The sequence below is a fragment of the Branchiostoma belcheri genome, unplaced genomic scaffold (assembly GCF_001625305.1).
Source record: "Branchiostoma belcheri isolate BF01 breed outbred unplaced genomic scaffold, Haploidv18h27 scaffold220, whole genome shotgun sequence".
NCBI classification, from domain to species: Eukaryota; Metazoa; Chordata; class Leptocardii; order Amphioxiformes; family Branchiostomatidae; genus Branchiostoma; species Branchiostoma belcheri.
The window spans coordinates 96212-113287 of record NW_017803714.1 but is presented as its reverse complement, the minus strand read 5'-3'; the positions used below and the strand labels follow the sequence as shown (position 1 = coordinate 113287).

The 17076-nt window shown below is 39.2% G+C and overlaps 1 protein-coding gene across 3 annotated transcripts; it reads left to right on the top strand.

Annotated features, from left to right (window-relative positions):
- The first annotated feature begins 59 nt into the window (after positions 1-59).
- On the top strand, positions 60-16074 carry LOC109470367 (fumarate hydratase class I, aerobic-like). 3 transcript variants are annotated; one of them, XM_019769296.1, is made up of 13 exons: positions 60-107; positions 1224-1407; positions 2316-2443; positions 3495-3633; positions 4316-4554; positions 6214-6420; positions 6809-6935; positions 8693-8883; positions 9951-10061; positions 10772-10978; positions 12536-12655; positions 13626-13763; positions 15755-16074. In XM_019769296.1, exons 2-13 carry the CDS (start codon positions 1236-1238, stop codon positions 15833-15835), a joined length of 1860 nt encoding a protein of 619 aa, XP_019624855.1. In that variant the 5' UTR covers positions 60-107; positions 1224-1235; the 3' UTR covers positions 15836-16074. The 3 variants fall into 3 exon arrangements, with proteins under 3 accessions (XP_019624855.1, XP_019624854.1, XP_019624856.1); XM_019769295.1 differs by having other exon boundaries at positions 61-107; positions 1219-1407; XM_019769297.1 differs by having other exon boundaries at positions 61-107; positions 1219-1407; positions 4316-4416; positions 15755-16073.
- Positions 16075-17076: the final 1002 nt, after the last annotated feature.

Below are 17076 nucleotides of genomic sequence, written 5' to 3'. Positions count from 1 at the left end.
TTTGTTTCTTTTACGTTTAAAAACACGGCCCCATGTTACAATGGAATATTTTGTTGACCTTTGACCTTTGTAGGTCGGATTGTGACGAACAGCTGATTTCAGCAAAGGTGGGCAAATTTATGGAATTTCAAAGCAAAGAATGAGAAAAATACGACACTTCTGTTGTAAACAAGTGCTACATGTGACAATACAGACTCGTTAATGTTATTATACTCCAATTTGTCGGTAGGTAGGCAGTAAATTAATTATCTAGATTGACCTTGTTTAAGAGGGGGGGGCTGGTCGGTACATTATGTTTTTTTTTTCTTTACATAATCTATTATGAACTTTGTACGTCACATGTTTTGGGGATTTTGGGAAGAATTCTTTTAGGCTTATGTCTGTACGTTTGTCTGTTTGTGTATGTGTGGTTCAGTCTTAAAGTATATACATATCAAGTATACATTTTACTAGTAGTACTACTCTTAAAAGGTATATCAGTATAAGCCCGAATCAAGAGTCGCCACGGCTACAGTCTACTAAAGGTATAACATTAAAGGTAACGTTATGTTTAGCAGAGGGGTTCAACTTCAACTTAGCACCACCAACTGTCAAACGGGCACGGACCTTTTAGCCTAGTGGTTAGTGCGTTGGGTTTGTGAACTACATGTAGATTCATGAGACTTTGTGTTTCTTCTCACCTCCTTAAAGTGTTTCGCTGGTTCCCACGCCAGTCCTGTGAGTTACATAAGTTGGCAAACTGTGATATCATGTGGATGTCGCACACTACATCTACAAAGTTTAAAAGCTGTTAAACTCAGTTCTGCTGTTATTTTGGAAAATGAACTCCAAAATTAATACATTTTAGAAAATTGACTGGTTAATGATTAACTGTTGAGTCCAATATTGTCCCTTGCAGACCAATGGTGATACCATGTAACAGGCTACCTGTGGTGTGAGGGGTCATCAATCACAGCTTCTCCTCCCTATGCTGAAAAGCCTTTCCCAAGGAATCCTACCAGACCCAGGCTCACTGAGATACTTTGTATCCAGTGTACATGCTTTGGGTCTGGCATCCAGGCTATCTATATAGTTATTACTCTGTCCCCTAAATGTTTTAGTGATACGAGGGGTCGAAAACTGCAATGTAGTAGATTTGCCAAAAAACAGTTACTAATCTCAAGCAACTGGATATGATTTGGAAATGGTCAGACTGTGATTATTTTGTATTTTCTGAAGTCAGGGTCTAACCGTGCATGGAGATGCTGGGTTGTCGGCACCTGTGCAGACTGCTGGGCAGACGTCAGCAGCTGCTGCACCTGACCAGGCCAAAGGCCACAGCTGCAGCACCTGCAGCAAAATCTTTCTTCTACCAGGACTTGTTTGAACCTGAAAAACCCCTGGATACTCCTTACAGGAAACTTACAGGTATGTTATATATAATTATTGTAACTTATAATCAATTATGGTGTATCAATAATGTGAAAAAAAATGTCATGGCGTAGATTTTAGTTAGGGTGTCCAGGGCGTCTTTTGGACACCCTACCGTTCCTTACCTGGGCCCTTGGCCCCGTGTGGAGCATAGGCCACCGACGATTTCCCTCCATCTAGCTCTGTTCTGGGCTTCTCTCTCAATGTCCTTCCAGCGCATTCCCAGTTTGGTGGGTTTTGGACACCCTGTTCCATAAGAAATTGGACGCCCTACTTTTTTTTAGGACACCCTAAAGACACCCTATTTTCCCCACTCCCAACCCCTGCCACGCACACATGCCTCCCTTCAGCCTTACTATAAGTATAAATACAAAAATGATGATTTACCGAAGGAAAAAAAAACTCAAATTCCTCAAAATTTGCACCTCACAATGCAGAAAGTAGTGTTTATTTGAGAGCATTATGAATTTTAAAATATCCCCCCTAAAAAGCTTGAGCACCGTGCATCTTCACTGCGCATAGCATACAATGGAAAAATTGAACACCCACCAAGAAAATCCTAGCTAAAACTTTAGGAAAAGCTGTGGTCATAGCTGTGATTTGACCAGTGATAAGGTTTGAATGGTTGGTACAAATGTACGTGTATGTGTATGTTTAGGTTAGTAGCAGTATTACACAGTTTTCTATATAAGAACAACTTTTGCTGAACATTTGAACATTCAAAAACATGTGCCAACATTTACATGCAGGTCATACAACCTGTTGATATTTGTTGACGTGACTGTTGTCCAGGTGATTATGTGTCCACTTTAACCTGTAGTTGATGTTTGTTGATGTGACTGTTGCCCAGGTGATTATGTGTCCACTTTAACCTGTTGATGTTTGTTGATGTGACTGTTGCCCAGGTGATTATGTGTCCACCTTTGAGGTCCTGGGGAAGACATGTCTGAAGGTTGAGCCCGAGGCCCTGACCCTGCTGACCCAGGAGGCTATGGTGGACATCGCACATCTGCTCAGACCTGCACACCTCGCTGTACGTCAGATCACTGCTCCTACATGTACATCAGGGTTTAGTTTTTATGAAAGAGTTGTAACAAAATACAAATATACGGTCAAAGACAATCACCCAGGGGACCAAGGACAAATGGTCTTCAAAAACATGTGGTCTTTTTATCCAGAAACATGGTGACAAAGAAAAGATGGCTGCCAGGCTGCAATAGACTGTCAATTGTGATTCAGCCAGCACTATTTTGCATGCACAGTGCAAAGGCTGTCATGCTATCAAAATTATTGGCAAACTGACTGTTTTTGCTACTTATAAATTTTAAAGTAACATAAAAAAGTTGTTTCCCACTGCAAGCTTGAAAATGACATGGCCTTCATAGGCAGAGATTTGGCCATCAGATTGGACAAGTGGTTACTGACGAAAAGCACTCAATGCTACGTGTACTAGTACTTAAAATATCTGACATAAAACAAGATATCTTATTGCAATTGAGGAACTAACAGTGTCCAGTTTAATTCCGGCATTCCAGTTTAATTCCGGACTAATTCCCATATCTCAGCAACCTTACGTCTAGATGGGCTAATATTCTAAGATATAGGTAAACATGATGTAAGAAATACATAGTAGCCATCGGTGACCCCTTGGGAATTAACCCAATTCTGCAGATTTCTGCAGAATTCTGTCTCCAGTTCCCAGAATCCAGACGTAAGGTTGCTGAGATATGGGAGTTAGTCCGGAATTAAACTGGAATTCCGGAATTAAACTGGACACTGTTAACTACTGTTTTCTTGTTTGATCCAATGTATAACAGTGAGAATCAATACCACCTGCATGTCAAGTCAAGTCAAAGCTTATTGCACAACGATTGTCACGGGTACAATGTATGGCAAAAACAGAGTGTCAACTAAATTACCAAAAGTACTTGCCAGGAATGTTACAATTCTACACATGCTACGATACGATACACTATATACTAGTCTTGTAGTTGATAAATTATTCAGTGACTCTAGTATACAGCTGTGCCTTTGGCTGTATCGGTCAGACTGAGATGTAATTAGTGGCTTGTATTTTCCTGCAGCAACTGAGAAAGATCCTGGATGACCCTGAGGCGTCTCCCAATGACAAGTATGTGGCTATGGAGTTCCTGAAGAACGCTAACATCGCAGCTGCCAAGGTCCTGCCGGGTTGTCAGGATACAGGCACTGCCATCGTCATCGGTGAATAATTGTCTTCAAACTTTCTTATACATATGAATAGCAAAGTTCTTTGATCACAACCATTTATTTTTCGCGATCTGACGTTTCGATGACTGTCTGTCATCTTCATCAGACTGGTTAACTGTGCACTGACGCTAGATGTTACTTGGTGCATAGTGCACTAAAGGTGACATAGTTCACAGTGCACTGTTACCTGGTTCACAGTGCACATGCACTGTTACTTGGTTCACAGTGCACTTAAGCTTATAGGTACTTGTGTATACTGATACAGTGTATACTGATACAGTCAAACTTGCTAAAGTGACCACCTCTATAATCTGTATCTGTATCTGTACATCTAGCCGGTTTAACCACAATGTACTTTCTACTTCTGAAATTCAGTTTCCATTCTATGGGCTGGGGATTGACATTTATTCTGACAGCATGACTGTCTTTGCACAATGTAAAATGGCCCCAGCTAGGTCACTTTGGGCAAGGCTAAATAGTGTTTCTTTATAGGATACATGACACTATTTCTGAAATTTAGTTTCCTTTGAAACAATATTGGCTGTGGATTGTAGTGTCAACCTCTTTGGAACCCCTGGTACCTTTGGCACCTTAAAAAAATACAGTCAAATCTGAAAATTAAGATCTAATTTATACCACCTGACATTACTACAGTGTATGTTTTTGTTGTGGCCAGGTAAGAAGGGTCAGTATGTGTGGACAGATGGAAAGGATGAGGAACACCTGGCCAAAGGAGTCTACAACACCTACACACAGAAGAACCTCAGGTACTCACAGGTACGTCTGTACAACACCTACACACAGAACCTCAGGTACTCACAGGTACGTCTGTACAACACCTACACACAGAACCTCAGGTACTCACAGGTACGTCTGTACAACACCTACACACAGAAGAACCTCAGGTACTCACAGGTACGTCTGTACAACACCTACACACAGAACCTCAGGTACTCACAGGTACGTCTGTACAACACCTACACACAGAACCTCAGGTACTCACAGGTACGTCTGTACAACACCTACACACAGAACCTCAGGTACTCACAGGTACGTCTGTTCAACACCTACACACAGATATGTCACTAGTACGAAACTGCAGTGCTGAAGTCACATTTCCAAACCGGGAAACATTCAAACTCACAATTAGCCACTTAAAACTCCTCTGCCCGACAGTAACAATTGAGTTCTTAAAGGCATTCATTTGGCAATATAATTTTACGGCAGCAAAAATATGAGAAATTATTACTCCGTGAAGGAGGTCAGGACCTCCGGACGGAGTGTTGTAATCGGCTGATTTTTCATGTTCGCAGTCAAAACACTGGGTTCTCTTTGTGTAATCGGCACGCAATTTTATACGCCGTCTGCGGGCATGCCCGTGTTGATGCACGAATGTGTATTTTTGCCGTTGCTGCTTTCGCGGTCAATGTAATATCGCAGACGCACCCCTACAATTACGAGGCGAATTGGAATGGTCCAGAAAAACGCGTTGTTTGGAATAGCAGTGGGGTTCAAAAAAGTTCATGCAGATACGGGGTGGTTTTTATAAGTGGTTCCAGATGTTTTTGCCCATGGTTAAGAGATGCCAAGTTTTTTGGAAGATGTTCGCAGCCAAAACGCATTCTTCCGTACGTCGCATTTCTGTGTAATTTCGCATGTGGTGTTGCATTATGTCCGGGATGATGCACGTCTTTTTATTTTTACCGTAGCTGTTTTGATATTGGAGTAAATGCTTATTTTCGAAACATCCCCATTTCTTTGAAATGGTTTCGTCCGTTTATGCAACTGTTACTGCGCTAATGACGACCAGTCGCGCTGTCCTGATACACCGCGAATGTGCGAGTGTTCCCTGTAGACAGTCCCGGGAGTCATTTTTTGCACATTCCAGGAGCCAACCAAAATACGTTCATGAACCGAGTCCAAAAAACCGAAACGTGAAAATCGGATGATCGGACCTGATGTACATTTCTCTTTCTATAGATTGTACACACAATACACACATCTTTAGATTATCTGGCCATGGCAGGTTAAAAAAAAGTAACCCTGAATCATATTAGATTAGCGTAAATGCATGTGTAAATGCGTTCAAAACAAGAAAAAAAATTGTTTCCGGGTATTAATCTCTTGAATCACGGCGCTGAATATTGACGCAGAAATATTTCGGGCATCGCGCGCCCTTCCCGCGTCACGTGTAGGCATCTCGCATCTCTGATTGGTTGTTGCGTCTTAAGATGACTGAGCCGACGCGCGTTTAAACAATTTTTCTTTGTTCGATTTATCACACTTCACAGAGAATTGTCGCCAATGGCTACTTCTTTTTGTTGCAATATATAATACTTCACGGAGAATTGTCGCCTATGGCTTCTTGTTTATAATTCAATTTTGGTATGGATCAGTATGTTTTTTTCAACTTATAGGTTTTATTCAACTTACTACATTAAAAGAATGACTAAAATTTAACTTTGAAAATCTAGTTTTGCCATGACCTTAAAATTGCATTGAATGCCTTTAGCCTATAAATATTTGTCTGCAGTAAAATTAACTTTAAACCTTTATCTTTTAATTAATTTTCAGGTGGCGCCTTTGGACATGTTCACAGAGGCTAACACGAAAACTAACCTGCCTGCTCAGATAGAGCTGTATGCCACAGGCTCCGACACCTACAATTTCATGTTCATCGCTAAAGGCGGGGGTTCAGCCAACAAGACCTTCTTATACCAGCAGACCAAGGCACTTCTGAACCCGGAGAAACTCACCAAGTTCATTGATGAAAAAATAAAGGTATTTTGATGAATATATATGATGAGGAATTATTTTCTTAAGGACAATTAATCAGGACATCATCATGCCACAGTTATTTGTTAGAATTTTAGTTTTGGTGTGTAAATGTACAGTGATTATTATGCTGTTTAATATTAAGAAAATACTCTGTGTGGTATAAATGCTGCTCTGAACTCACCAATGTAAAGTCACTAGCTACAAACATTTACAGTATGTGACTGTATAAGCTAACTGTAGTGAGGCTCAAAATTATGTGCAGTTTTGATGATAACTGAAAGGGGGCATTCCTGAATGGTATAATGTAATGCCCTGTGACTGCATCCTGGTCACAGTACCAAAGATAAAGCTGGATCAAGATCAGTAACTTTTATGACTATCTGACCCGCAGACCCTGGGGACGGCAGCCTGTCCACCCTACCACCTGGCCATCGTGGTGGGAGGTCTGTCTGCTGAGATGACCCTCAAAACAGTCAAGCTGGCCTCCACCAAGTACCTGGACTCCCTGCCCACTTCTGGTGAGTCGGAATCTACTCAAACCTTTCACTGGTAGAGCCAAAAATGTCTATAAAATGTTTAACCGACGTTTGACATTCTCGAAAGTTCCACACATTTTTTGAACATTTGTCTTTCCCAGGTCTTAATAGGGTCTTTTTGGGGAGGACTTGCTTGTTGTGTTTTCCATTGTTCATGAGGTGCCTGTCAGAATGTCTTTAGAAAAAAAAGTTTGAAAACTGGCATGCACATGAAAAGCACTGCACAAAGCCAAGACAATTTACAGGGCAGGACACAATTAATTAATGGACAGATGCTAATATCTTTATAAGTGTGCATTGTGCTAAACAAAGGACTGTCTCCTAGGGGTGTCCCTACCTGACGTGTGAAGAGACTATGGATATAAAATGTCCACCTTGGGTTATTTTGATGTCGTTTTCAGTAACTTTTCTACTACAAAGTCTTGATGCTCTCCCAACTGGGCTTTGTTCAGCAATGTCTAAATCATGTCTATCGTCCGCTAGATGTTTTATAGAAATTTTTGGCTCTACCAGTGTTTACAAATTGAATACAGATTTTCATTCAAAGACAAATCAAAGTCTTCTACTTGATACATCACAAAGACTCCTTTGAACTGAGTGACCACCAAAATCCACCAAAATCTGATTCAGCATTACTAACAGCTAGATCTGACTGTATGTGTACCAGTTCTGAACCAGAAAAATTAATTAGGTACAGGTCCAAAATACTAGTACCTTATCCCTCAGTACAGATATATAATTTTGCACTAATTACATGCCTATTTGTGACCTAAAATGCTGACAGAGTTTGAATTCCCCCATTGGTCCCAAAGTAAGGACAGCAACATTTTTGTGTTACAGACTGACAGTTACTACCCTGAAAGATCTGTTGCATATTAGTTATGCTCTCTCTAGATGTCACTTTGGTCAGGTATGTGTTGCAGAGAAGGAGATGATAACTGAAACATCTCAAGACATTTAGTTTATTCTTGTTTCTTTTATTATGAAAGGAGTTTAGAATTTTTTGAATCGTTCAGGTACAGTTTTAGGTCTAGACTTGTGCCTAAACGGTCCTGTACCTTCACCTAAAATTTGTTAAGGTACACAGCTCTAGATACAGCATAAAAATTAAAACAATGGTGGCAATTTAGGTCATTATGTACAATTCTACCGTTTTTTTGCAAAGTAGTAAATGTTAAAAGTTTTGCTCATTATTCCAAGTTTAAATCTCTAAGAATTTTCAAACACTAATAATGTCTGCCACTTGCTACATACTGTCACAGGGTGCCTGCAACAGCACCGGTTACTATGACGACCGACATCTGGACTAGGTCATTGACCTTATTTTTTTGGAATGGAAAAAGTGGAAGAAAAATCCAAACCAAGCGAATACGTTGTCCTTGTAAACATCATTATGAAACTATCTTCAGATTCTTTGGAAAAAATCTTCAGATTGTCTGAAAAATCTCTAGATTTTCCCAGACTTTTGAAAAAATCTTCAGATTTTTTTAAACAATCTTCAGATTTTTCAGGAAATCTTTAGATTTTTTAAAAACATCTTCAGATTTTTCGATTTTCAATGACGCATGACGACCCCACTGGGTGTCATTATGGTCCGTTATGTGCCAAGGAAGGTTTCCACAAAATATCAACTTTGTAAGTATGAGCTGTAAAGGGCTACCAACATTTGTCCAAAGTGCAATATTTTGTCCAAAATTAATCTGTAGTCTTCAGTTGTCTGTTTTGCACCTCCATTTCAGGAAATGAGCACGGCCGAGCCTTTAGAGATGTAGAACTAGAGGAGAAGGTGCACAAACTGTCCCAGGTGATGGGCATGGGCGCACAGTTCGGCGGGAAATATTTCTGTCACGACGTGCGCGTGGTCAGACTGCCCCGGCACGGAGCGTCCTGTCCTGTAGGAATCGGCGTATCGTGTTCCGCAGACAGACAGGTGAGTCAAGTCCCAACCAGAAACAAACAAACAAGAATTCTGAGATCTCAGACCTCCATGAAATAATCTACAAGTCACTTTTTTGGAAGGTTGAAAATCTCTTTTGAACAAAACTCTCCTTTTGCTAGCTGGTGCACTTATAGGCACCATTCCCACTAGCTATAAGGATAGTATTGTCTAGATCAAATTAATTTGCTTCTATCCGGCTTTGAACTGGCTTGATTCAGCTCAAAGCTGGGTGAGTGCAAATCAATTTGGGTCGATTCAAACAATTTTATTCTAGTGGGAACAGGGCCTTAGGGTACTAAATTGGATGATGGAATCTCCTTCTATATCCAACAAGTCAACAGCTGCTGTTGAGGAGATCATGTAAGGACTAAATAACACCTGTAGACTGAAGCAACAACACATGCACAGTCACACAGACAAACACACAAGCAAACAAGCTAAAAACAATACCTTCATTTTTCATTGAGGTAATTACAAACTAAGTGAAAAATGTGAACAAGGTGTTTATGGGGTGAATTGAAGTTTGCTAATTAGGTGTTATGCCATCATAAAATGATAAATGTCTCAGAGCAGATATGTGTAGCTAATCCTTAGAGTTAGACCCCATTGATACCAGACTTTAGATAACCAGATATTAAACATATGGGAATAAAACTGGTTGAAATTAGTCTGGTCTGAACTCAAATCAACCAGTAAACCTTCAGGGGTTTTAACCCGGTTTTCAAAAATCACTTTGCGAGTAGGTGCGGTTAGGGTTTTGTAGGGCCTGTCAAAAAACTTGGTCTGAAGGCTATAAGCTACATGTACATGACTATGTATAATTCACATTTTTATATAATTCTTGAAGGTTCACAGTGTCAATTGTTGCCAAGTTTGACCTTCAAACTTTTTGTTTGAAGTTAGTTTCAAAAGTTTTATTCATTTTGCAATCATGATGGAATCACTATGCACAGCCTGGTCAACAGACCAGACCAAGCTCCTTAATATAATAAATATTGAAAATTATCACAGGAAACAGCAATGTCTTTAAAGAGTGTCATCTGGTTTTCCATAATCAGGCACTAGGAAAAATCACAGCGGACGGAGTGTTTCTGGAGCAGCTGGAGGAGGACCCCTCCAAGTACCTGCCAGAGATCAAGTCTGATCAGCTGAGTGGGGATGTGGTGCAGGTAGGCAGTGTTCAAAATACTTTTTTGAACCAGATTGCCCAGTGGGCAATTTACGGCAAAAATTAGGTTGCCCATCAGAATTTTAGGTTGCCCCACCTACACACACACACACACACACACACACACACACATATATATATTATATAAGTTACTACTTTCCTTCAAATTAAGTTACAGTAATGTTAGTATACATGGTTACACAAATATTACATATTAAGCCTTTGAGTACATTTATAACAGCCTTTACAAATGTAGTTAACTGATACTAGTAATAGCCATTAATAACTAGAATTAAAAAGCAACTGCTGGATACAGTGGTGCACGCCAAGTGGCCATGATTTTTTTTAGGGGGGGGGGATTCTTAAAATTCAGGTAGCACACTGGGCTATACCTTAGGTTCAAAAATAGGTTGCCCCAAGTAATATTTGGTTGCCCGGTATTTTGCACACTGAGGTAGGTCTTTGTATCTTTTAAAGCTGCATGCTGTATAAAAATTAGGCCACAGCATGTAAATTTTATAGATGACATCCTCTTAAGACAAATACTGAAAAAAAAAGGCAGGCCAAAAAAAAAAAGATTCCTGCTTTTTCACATTAGATCAAACAATCAGCAAATGAGTCATGAAGGTAGGTATCAAGACATTGAGACTTGTCATTATAGCAGCCAATGAATGGTGATGTACTGAAATTTGATGCTTTCTTTTTAATTAGGTTAACCTGAACCAGCCAATGAGTGAAGTTCTAAGTCTACTGAGCCAGTACCCAGTGAGAACGAGGCTGAGTCTGAGTGGTACCATGGTGGTGGCTCGTGACATCGCCCATGCTAAGATCCAGGAGCTGCTGGACAGTGGTCAGCCCATGCCACAGTACCTGAAGGACCACCCTGTGTACTACGCTGGACCGGCTAAAACACCGGAGGTATGTTAGACCACAGAAATGTCACACATTTTAGTTTCTTTACTTCTTGTTTACTGATTCATGATTGAACATTCAGGATATGAGTCAACCCCCAAGCACATTTATACAATGTATTACCACCAACAGTGGAAGAAAGTTAAATTATAGATTTAGTTGTTCTTAGTATTAGTTTCTTCATATTAAACTTCATGATAAAGTTAGTCGTGAGTGACTTAGACTAAGAGTTGCAAGCTTTTTTCTATTGTCAATGCCTTTGCCGTTCTAACTTCTGTTGTAACGTATCATTTAGGTCAATCGGGATGCCTGTGTCTGTAACTTTTAAATGTTTTTATTTTACCTAATTCAAAAAAATATTGCCCAGAATTGAAGACTTACTAAAAGATGAACAAAGAAAGACATCAAATGGTACTTCTAAAAGCATTTAATTCAAGAGTATGTTCAGTCTTTAACTCAAGACTACTGTATATGCCACACAGATCAAACTGATTATCTTATCAATACTGTAGCATACTAACACACCCTAATGTTCTGACACCCCTATGATCTGACACCCTTAGGCCGCAACAATTTTATTTGTTGGTTCTCAGAATTTTTCAGAAAAAATATGAAGTAACAGGGCAAAAAAAAAATTAAAAAGAAAAACAGGTCTAGGCATCCTATTATAGCCCCAAATGCTACGCTAGGAGTCAACACAAAAGGCTGGGCTGATATTTTAACAATGAATTTTTTAATATTAATCAAACCATTGCATTGATAAATGGAAGAACTGTTAACAATTAGGAAGAAAAGGACTTTCCTCAACTGTTGGAGGCAAAATATGAGCATTGTTGAGTTGATTCAGAACCGGAATCTTTTTTTTTTGCAAATCAGAAAAAAATGAAGAGGTGAATCCGAGAACCAACAAATTAAATTGGTGTAGCCTTATGATCTTATGATGTGTGTCCACCCTGCAGGGCTGTGGGACATAGACACTAAGTATCTGTGTGTTGAAGGTGACAGACAGTGTGTGTGTCCACCCTACAGGGCTGTGGGACATAGACACAAAGTATCTGTGTGTTTAAGGTGACAGATATCTGTGTGTGTCCACCCTACAGTGTGGGACATAGACACAAAGTATCTGTGTGTTGAAGGTGACAGATATCTGTGCGTGTCCACCCTACAGAGCTGTGGGACATAGAAACAAAGCAGGTGACAGATATCTGTGCGTGTCCACCCTACAGTGTGGGACAAAGACACAAAGTATCTGTGTGTTGAAGGTGACAGATATCTATGTGTCCACCCTACAGTGTGGGACAAAGACACAAAGTATCTGTGTGTTGAAGGTGACAGATATCTATGTGTCCACCCTACAGTGTGGGACATAGACACAAAGTATCTGTGTGTTGAAGGTGACAGATATTTATGTGTCCACCCTACAGTGTGGGACATAGACACAAAGTATCTGTGTGTTGAAGGTGACAGATATTTATGTGTCCACCCTACAGTGTGGGACATAGACACAAACTACAGTATCTGTGTGTTGAAAGTGACAGATATCTATATGTGTCCACCCTGCAGGGCTATGCCTCTGGCTCCCTGGGTCCCACCACTGCCGGCAGGATGGACAGTTATGTAGACTCCTTCCAGGCACAGGGAGGATCCATGGTCATGCTGGCCAAGGGGAACAGGAGTAAACAGGTAACTTATAGCAAGAAAACACCTGTATACAATTTGTACATTGTACATTTAGAAACTGTCAAGTACTAGTACTTATTGTTATAACTTATAAATATAAGTAGCATCCACTGCTTTGCATCAATGACTATTGCAGTCTGTTGAACAGGAAAGTATTGAATTTTTGCACATCGCAGGAATAACAAATATTTGACTCTCTAATATCAGCTTTGCTGCCTTGAGAGTCAGTGTAATGCCTTGTTGCATTTTTTCAATAAATAAATAAATAGATAATGTGATGTAGGAGGAATTCAAGATGACCAATATTTTGGAATAGAATGTAAATTACACGAAAACAACAGAGAGAGCAGAACTTTGTAGACTAAGTTTGATACAATCCATGTTCCGGACCCCTACTTCATACACCCTCTGCAAGTTGATGCACTCCTGTTACAACGTAATTCCCTGACATACAGTCTGTCGTAGACGAACATTGTTACAGCAAGTGAAGGAGATCCTCAATCACTGTGAATATTCCTACCTACTGCATTTTGATCTAAGTACAACCTGTGATCCTCAACATATGTATAAAGTATTAAGGACAAGGCTTTCAGACATGTACATTCAAACTTTCTTCCATAGTTTGTCTGTTGATACTGGTAAACTTAGATTTCATAGAAAATGTAAAACTGAATACTGTTTAGAACAATACCTAGAACACTGTGACTTCGAGCAGCGCTCCACTGTTAGTAAAATACAAATATATACATGGTGTACTTCTAATGAACTCAGATACTGAAACATAGATGTTCTTACCTCTTTTACTACATGTATTAGACTCTAGGAGAAGTTGAGTTACATATTTTTGTACAGTGTATAATGTAACGTTATCTGTATTCTATTCTCCTGTAAGTTGTAACCTGGCCAAGCGAAATGTTTTGATGTTTAAATATTGCTTAATGTTAATCTTTCTTACATGCTACATTACGTGTAGGTCACCAAAGCATGTAAGAAGTACGGAGGGTTTTACCTGGGCTCCATCGGTGGTCCTGCTGCAGTCCTGGCTGAACACAGCATCAAGAAACTGGAGGTGCTGGAGTACCCTGAGCTGGGCATGGAGGCTGTCTGGAAGGTATGTTGTTGTTTTTTTTCAAAAACAATTTATTTGATTTTTTTTTTAATTATTGAAATTGCAAGAATGCAATACACGCGGAACAAAAGCAGTTGTTGCTGGTGTTGTGTCCCGCACATAGAAACGAAAACTGGACAGACAATACTCATTTTCACTTGAGTTTAGTGGGGAAAGTCGTGTAAAGTGCCTTTCCCAAGTTCACAAGATCAGTGGTATGTCAGGACTCGAACCCTGGACATGCACGCTGCCGTTGTGCCACACGACCCCACTTATGGTTAAAAAGATAAATTAATGTTGTCACGTATAGTTACTAGAGAATTATTTCAGCAGTGACAAGTTTTTGAAGGGTAAGAGTACTAACCTCCAAATTTTTGATGACTCTCAGTCCATCTTGAGACTAGGCCACTGATAGTCTTTGATAATTTAGAGGTTAGTACTCACCCTTCAAAAACTTACTGCTGAAAGAATTCTCTAGTAACCAAAAACAATTTAATACTAAGTAAACAAGGAGAAGTCGTAGACATTGTCCCTCCATGAAATAGCTTGTTATTTTGTAATCTTTTGGTGTATTTTAATAGAGATATTATGAGTCAAACTTTGTTTTTATCAGCAGAATGATAGATGTCTATAGATGTCTATCCTTTAAGAATTTTGTTGTGGCACTTCGTATTGGAAGGGGTTGCCTATATTTATCAAGCTGTCATGTGCAGGCGTTTAGTGTCTTGTTACCATGGTTTGTTTGAGGTCAATGACCTCTCAAGCACAACATATTTAACAAACCACAGATGACCCAGTTCCCTGCTGAATGACCGATTAAAGATAAGATATATTTCCTGCAGACATGGTCTAGAGGTAAAAATAGATTGGCCTGACCTGCCAGCTGGAGGTATAAACAAAAACACTCTGTACCAATTTGGGGTCAAACAGACCATCCTATTATGAAATAGGGGTGAAGATGTGAAAATCCTTTTAAATAAGCAATGCAAATCTCTGACAACCTGCTAATGCATCTAAAACGCAAAGACAATCAGCGTCTACCCACATACCAAAAATGATCGCCAACCATCCACCGGGTTCTGAGATCATTCAACGCAAACAATCTGACATTGAGATAGCGATTCCGGTTCAAAGCAAACAGCTAGGGGGCCCAAATTTACATCAGTAAACCATTGTAACCACAACTACATGCTACCTTAGCATCACACACACAGACCATAACGTGCCAACAATAGAATAAAAAAATTAAACTGCAGTACCAAGGTCAATCACCAGGTGCTCAAAGTCAACCTACACAATCTCCAAGGCCCCATCCATCAATCTGCCAAATATCATACAGTTCCTTCTCACCGATCTTCAGATATCAGACCAAACATGAAACAGAGTAAAAACAATACCCCCCATTTACATGGAGGGTAATTACAATGATTGTGCTAATTAAGTACTGCCAGGAAAAATTTTATTTCATAGTTTTAGACATTTATTATCCAATGCAATTTCAGGGTGGCAATTTTGAAATTTTCTGTCAAATTTCTGGTCATTCTTTTGATGTAGTAAGTGGAATCAATTCTATCCAATGGTGATATCTGTACTAATATGCAGAAAGCCGTCTCAAGTTGGTTGCTTGTATTTGGGCTGGTTTTATTTCTTTATTGGCTGTGGTGTAGAGAGATGCCTCACATGAATCCACAGTGTAGGTTTTTTTCCCTACTTCAAATGTCAAAAAATGTTATGACGAATAGAAGTAAATGTCAGACATATTTTCTTGTCTAGAATATTTGCTTTGCTGCCTGTAAATTGCATTGGATGCCTTTAAAATATGACAATGATTGCACCAATCATTACTTTGTAAACTAATTGACATAGGTAATCACCTTGGCTATTGAATGAATTTCTTAATGTTTTTTTTATTGTAAATAATTATATATTGATCTTAATTCAGTGTTCAGCACTGCGACTGTTAATAAACTCAAATTGTATCTTTTTTCTTATAGGTTGAGGTGGAGAACTTCCCGGCATTCATTGTTGTTGACAACAAGGGAAATGACTTCTTCAAAGAATGGCAAACAGAATAATGAACAAAGTTATCCTCACAACAGACACTACAGTTTTCAGTTGTCTTCACACAACATTCTGTAGCTGTTATTGTCCAAAGATTTGCAGAATAAAACATCTACAATATTATGAGCTGTGTCCTTCTGCTATATGAAATATTTTATCTATCGCATTGAAGAGGTTATTATCATCTATCATGTATCCGTAAAGCCACAGCAATTTAATTTTTTGGTTAACGGATTCACCCAATTCATTTTTTTCTGATCCATTTCATTTTTTTCTGATTTGAAAAAATAAAATAAGAAATTCAGAATTAACTGCAAAATGCCCCGAACAGTTGAAAACAGTCTTTTTCTTCCTAGTTGTTAGTTATTCCATCTTTCAATGCAGTGGTATCATTAAAAGTTCAAAATTCATTGTTTAAATTTTGAACCAGCCTGGTGTGTTGACTTCATGGCTCCTATATCGTACCATTTTGGGCCATAATAGGATGCCTAGGCCTGTTTTTTTTTTTCGCCCTCCCCCCGCTCCATTATTTTTCTAGAAAAATCTGTTGAGTTTGCGTTCAGAAATGGTCATTAATCCTCCTGATGAAAGTGACAGTCGTTGTTGAAAATTTGATTCTTGTGTTGCCTTTGTGTAAACTTGAGCACTATTCTATGATTACTACTGTACAGTGTAACACAGATGAACTTACTATAATGATAACATTATCTGACTTTGATATGTATACTGGATACTACAATTGTTACAGTATAGTACATTAAATTGTAACTCTGGTGAATGCTCATATTTCTTTATTTCTGTCAAAGGATCAAGATGAAGTGGCCTTCTGGCACTTTTTAAGCAGTTGGATATAGAGTTTAGGCAGCAGGGAGGAACTTAAACTGATATACAAACAGGACTCGAAAGTTTGCATCCATTCAACCTTCAGCATGCTAAAGAAGATTTTCGTACCATGGCAGATTTGTATTGGTTATGCCACACCAATTTAATTTGTTTTTTCTCGGATTCGCCTCTTAATTTTTTTCTGACTTGCAAAAAAAATAAATTCTGGTTCTGAATCAACTAAAAAATGCTCATATTTTGCCCGCAACAGTTAAGGAAAGTCCTTCTCTTCCTAGTTTATTCAGTTTTCCATCTATCAATGCAGTGGTTTGATTAAAAGTTCAAACTTTTAAACATCAACCCAGCCTTTTGTGTTGACTTCATGGCTCCTATCGTATCATTTGGGGCTATAGGAGGATGCCTAGACCTGTTT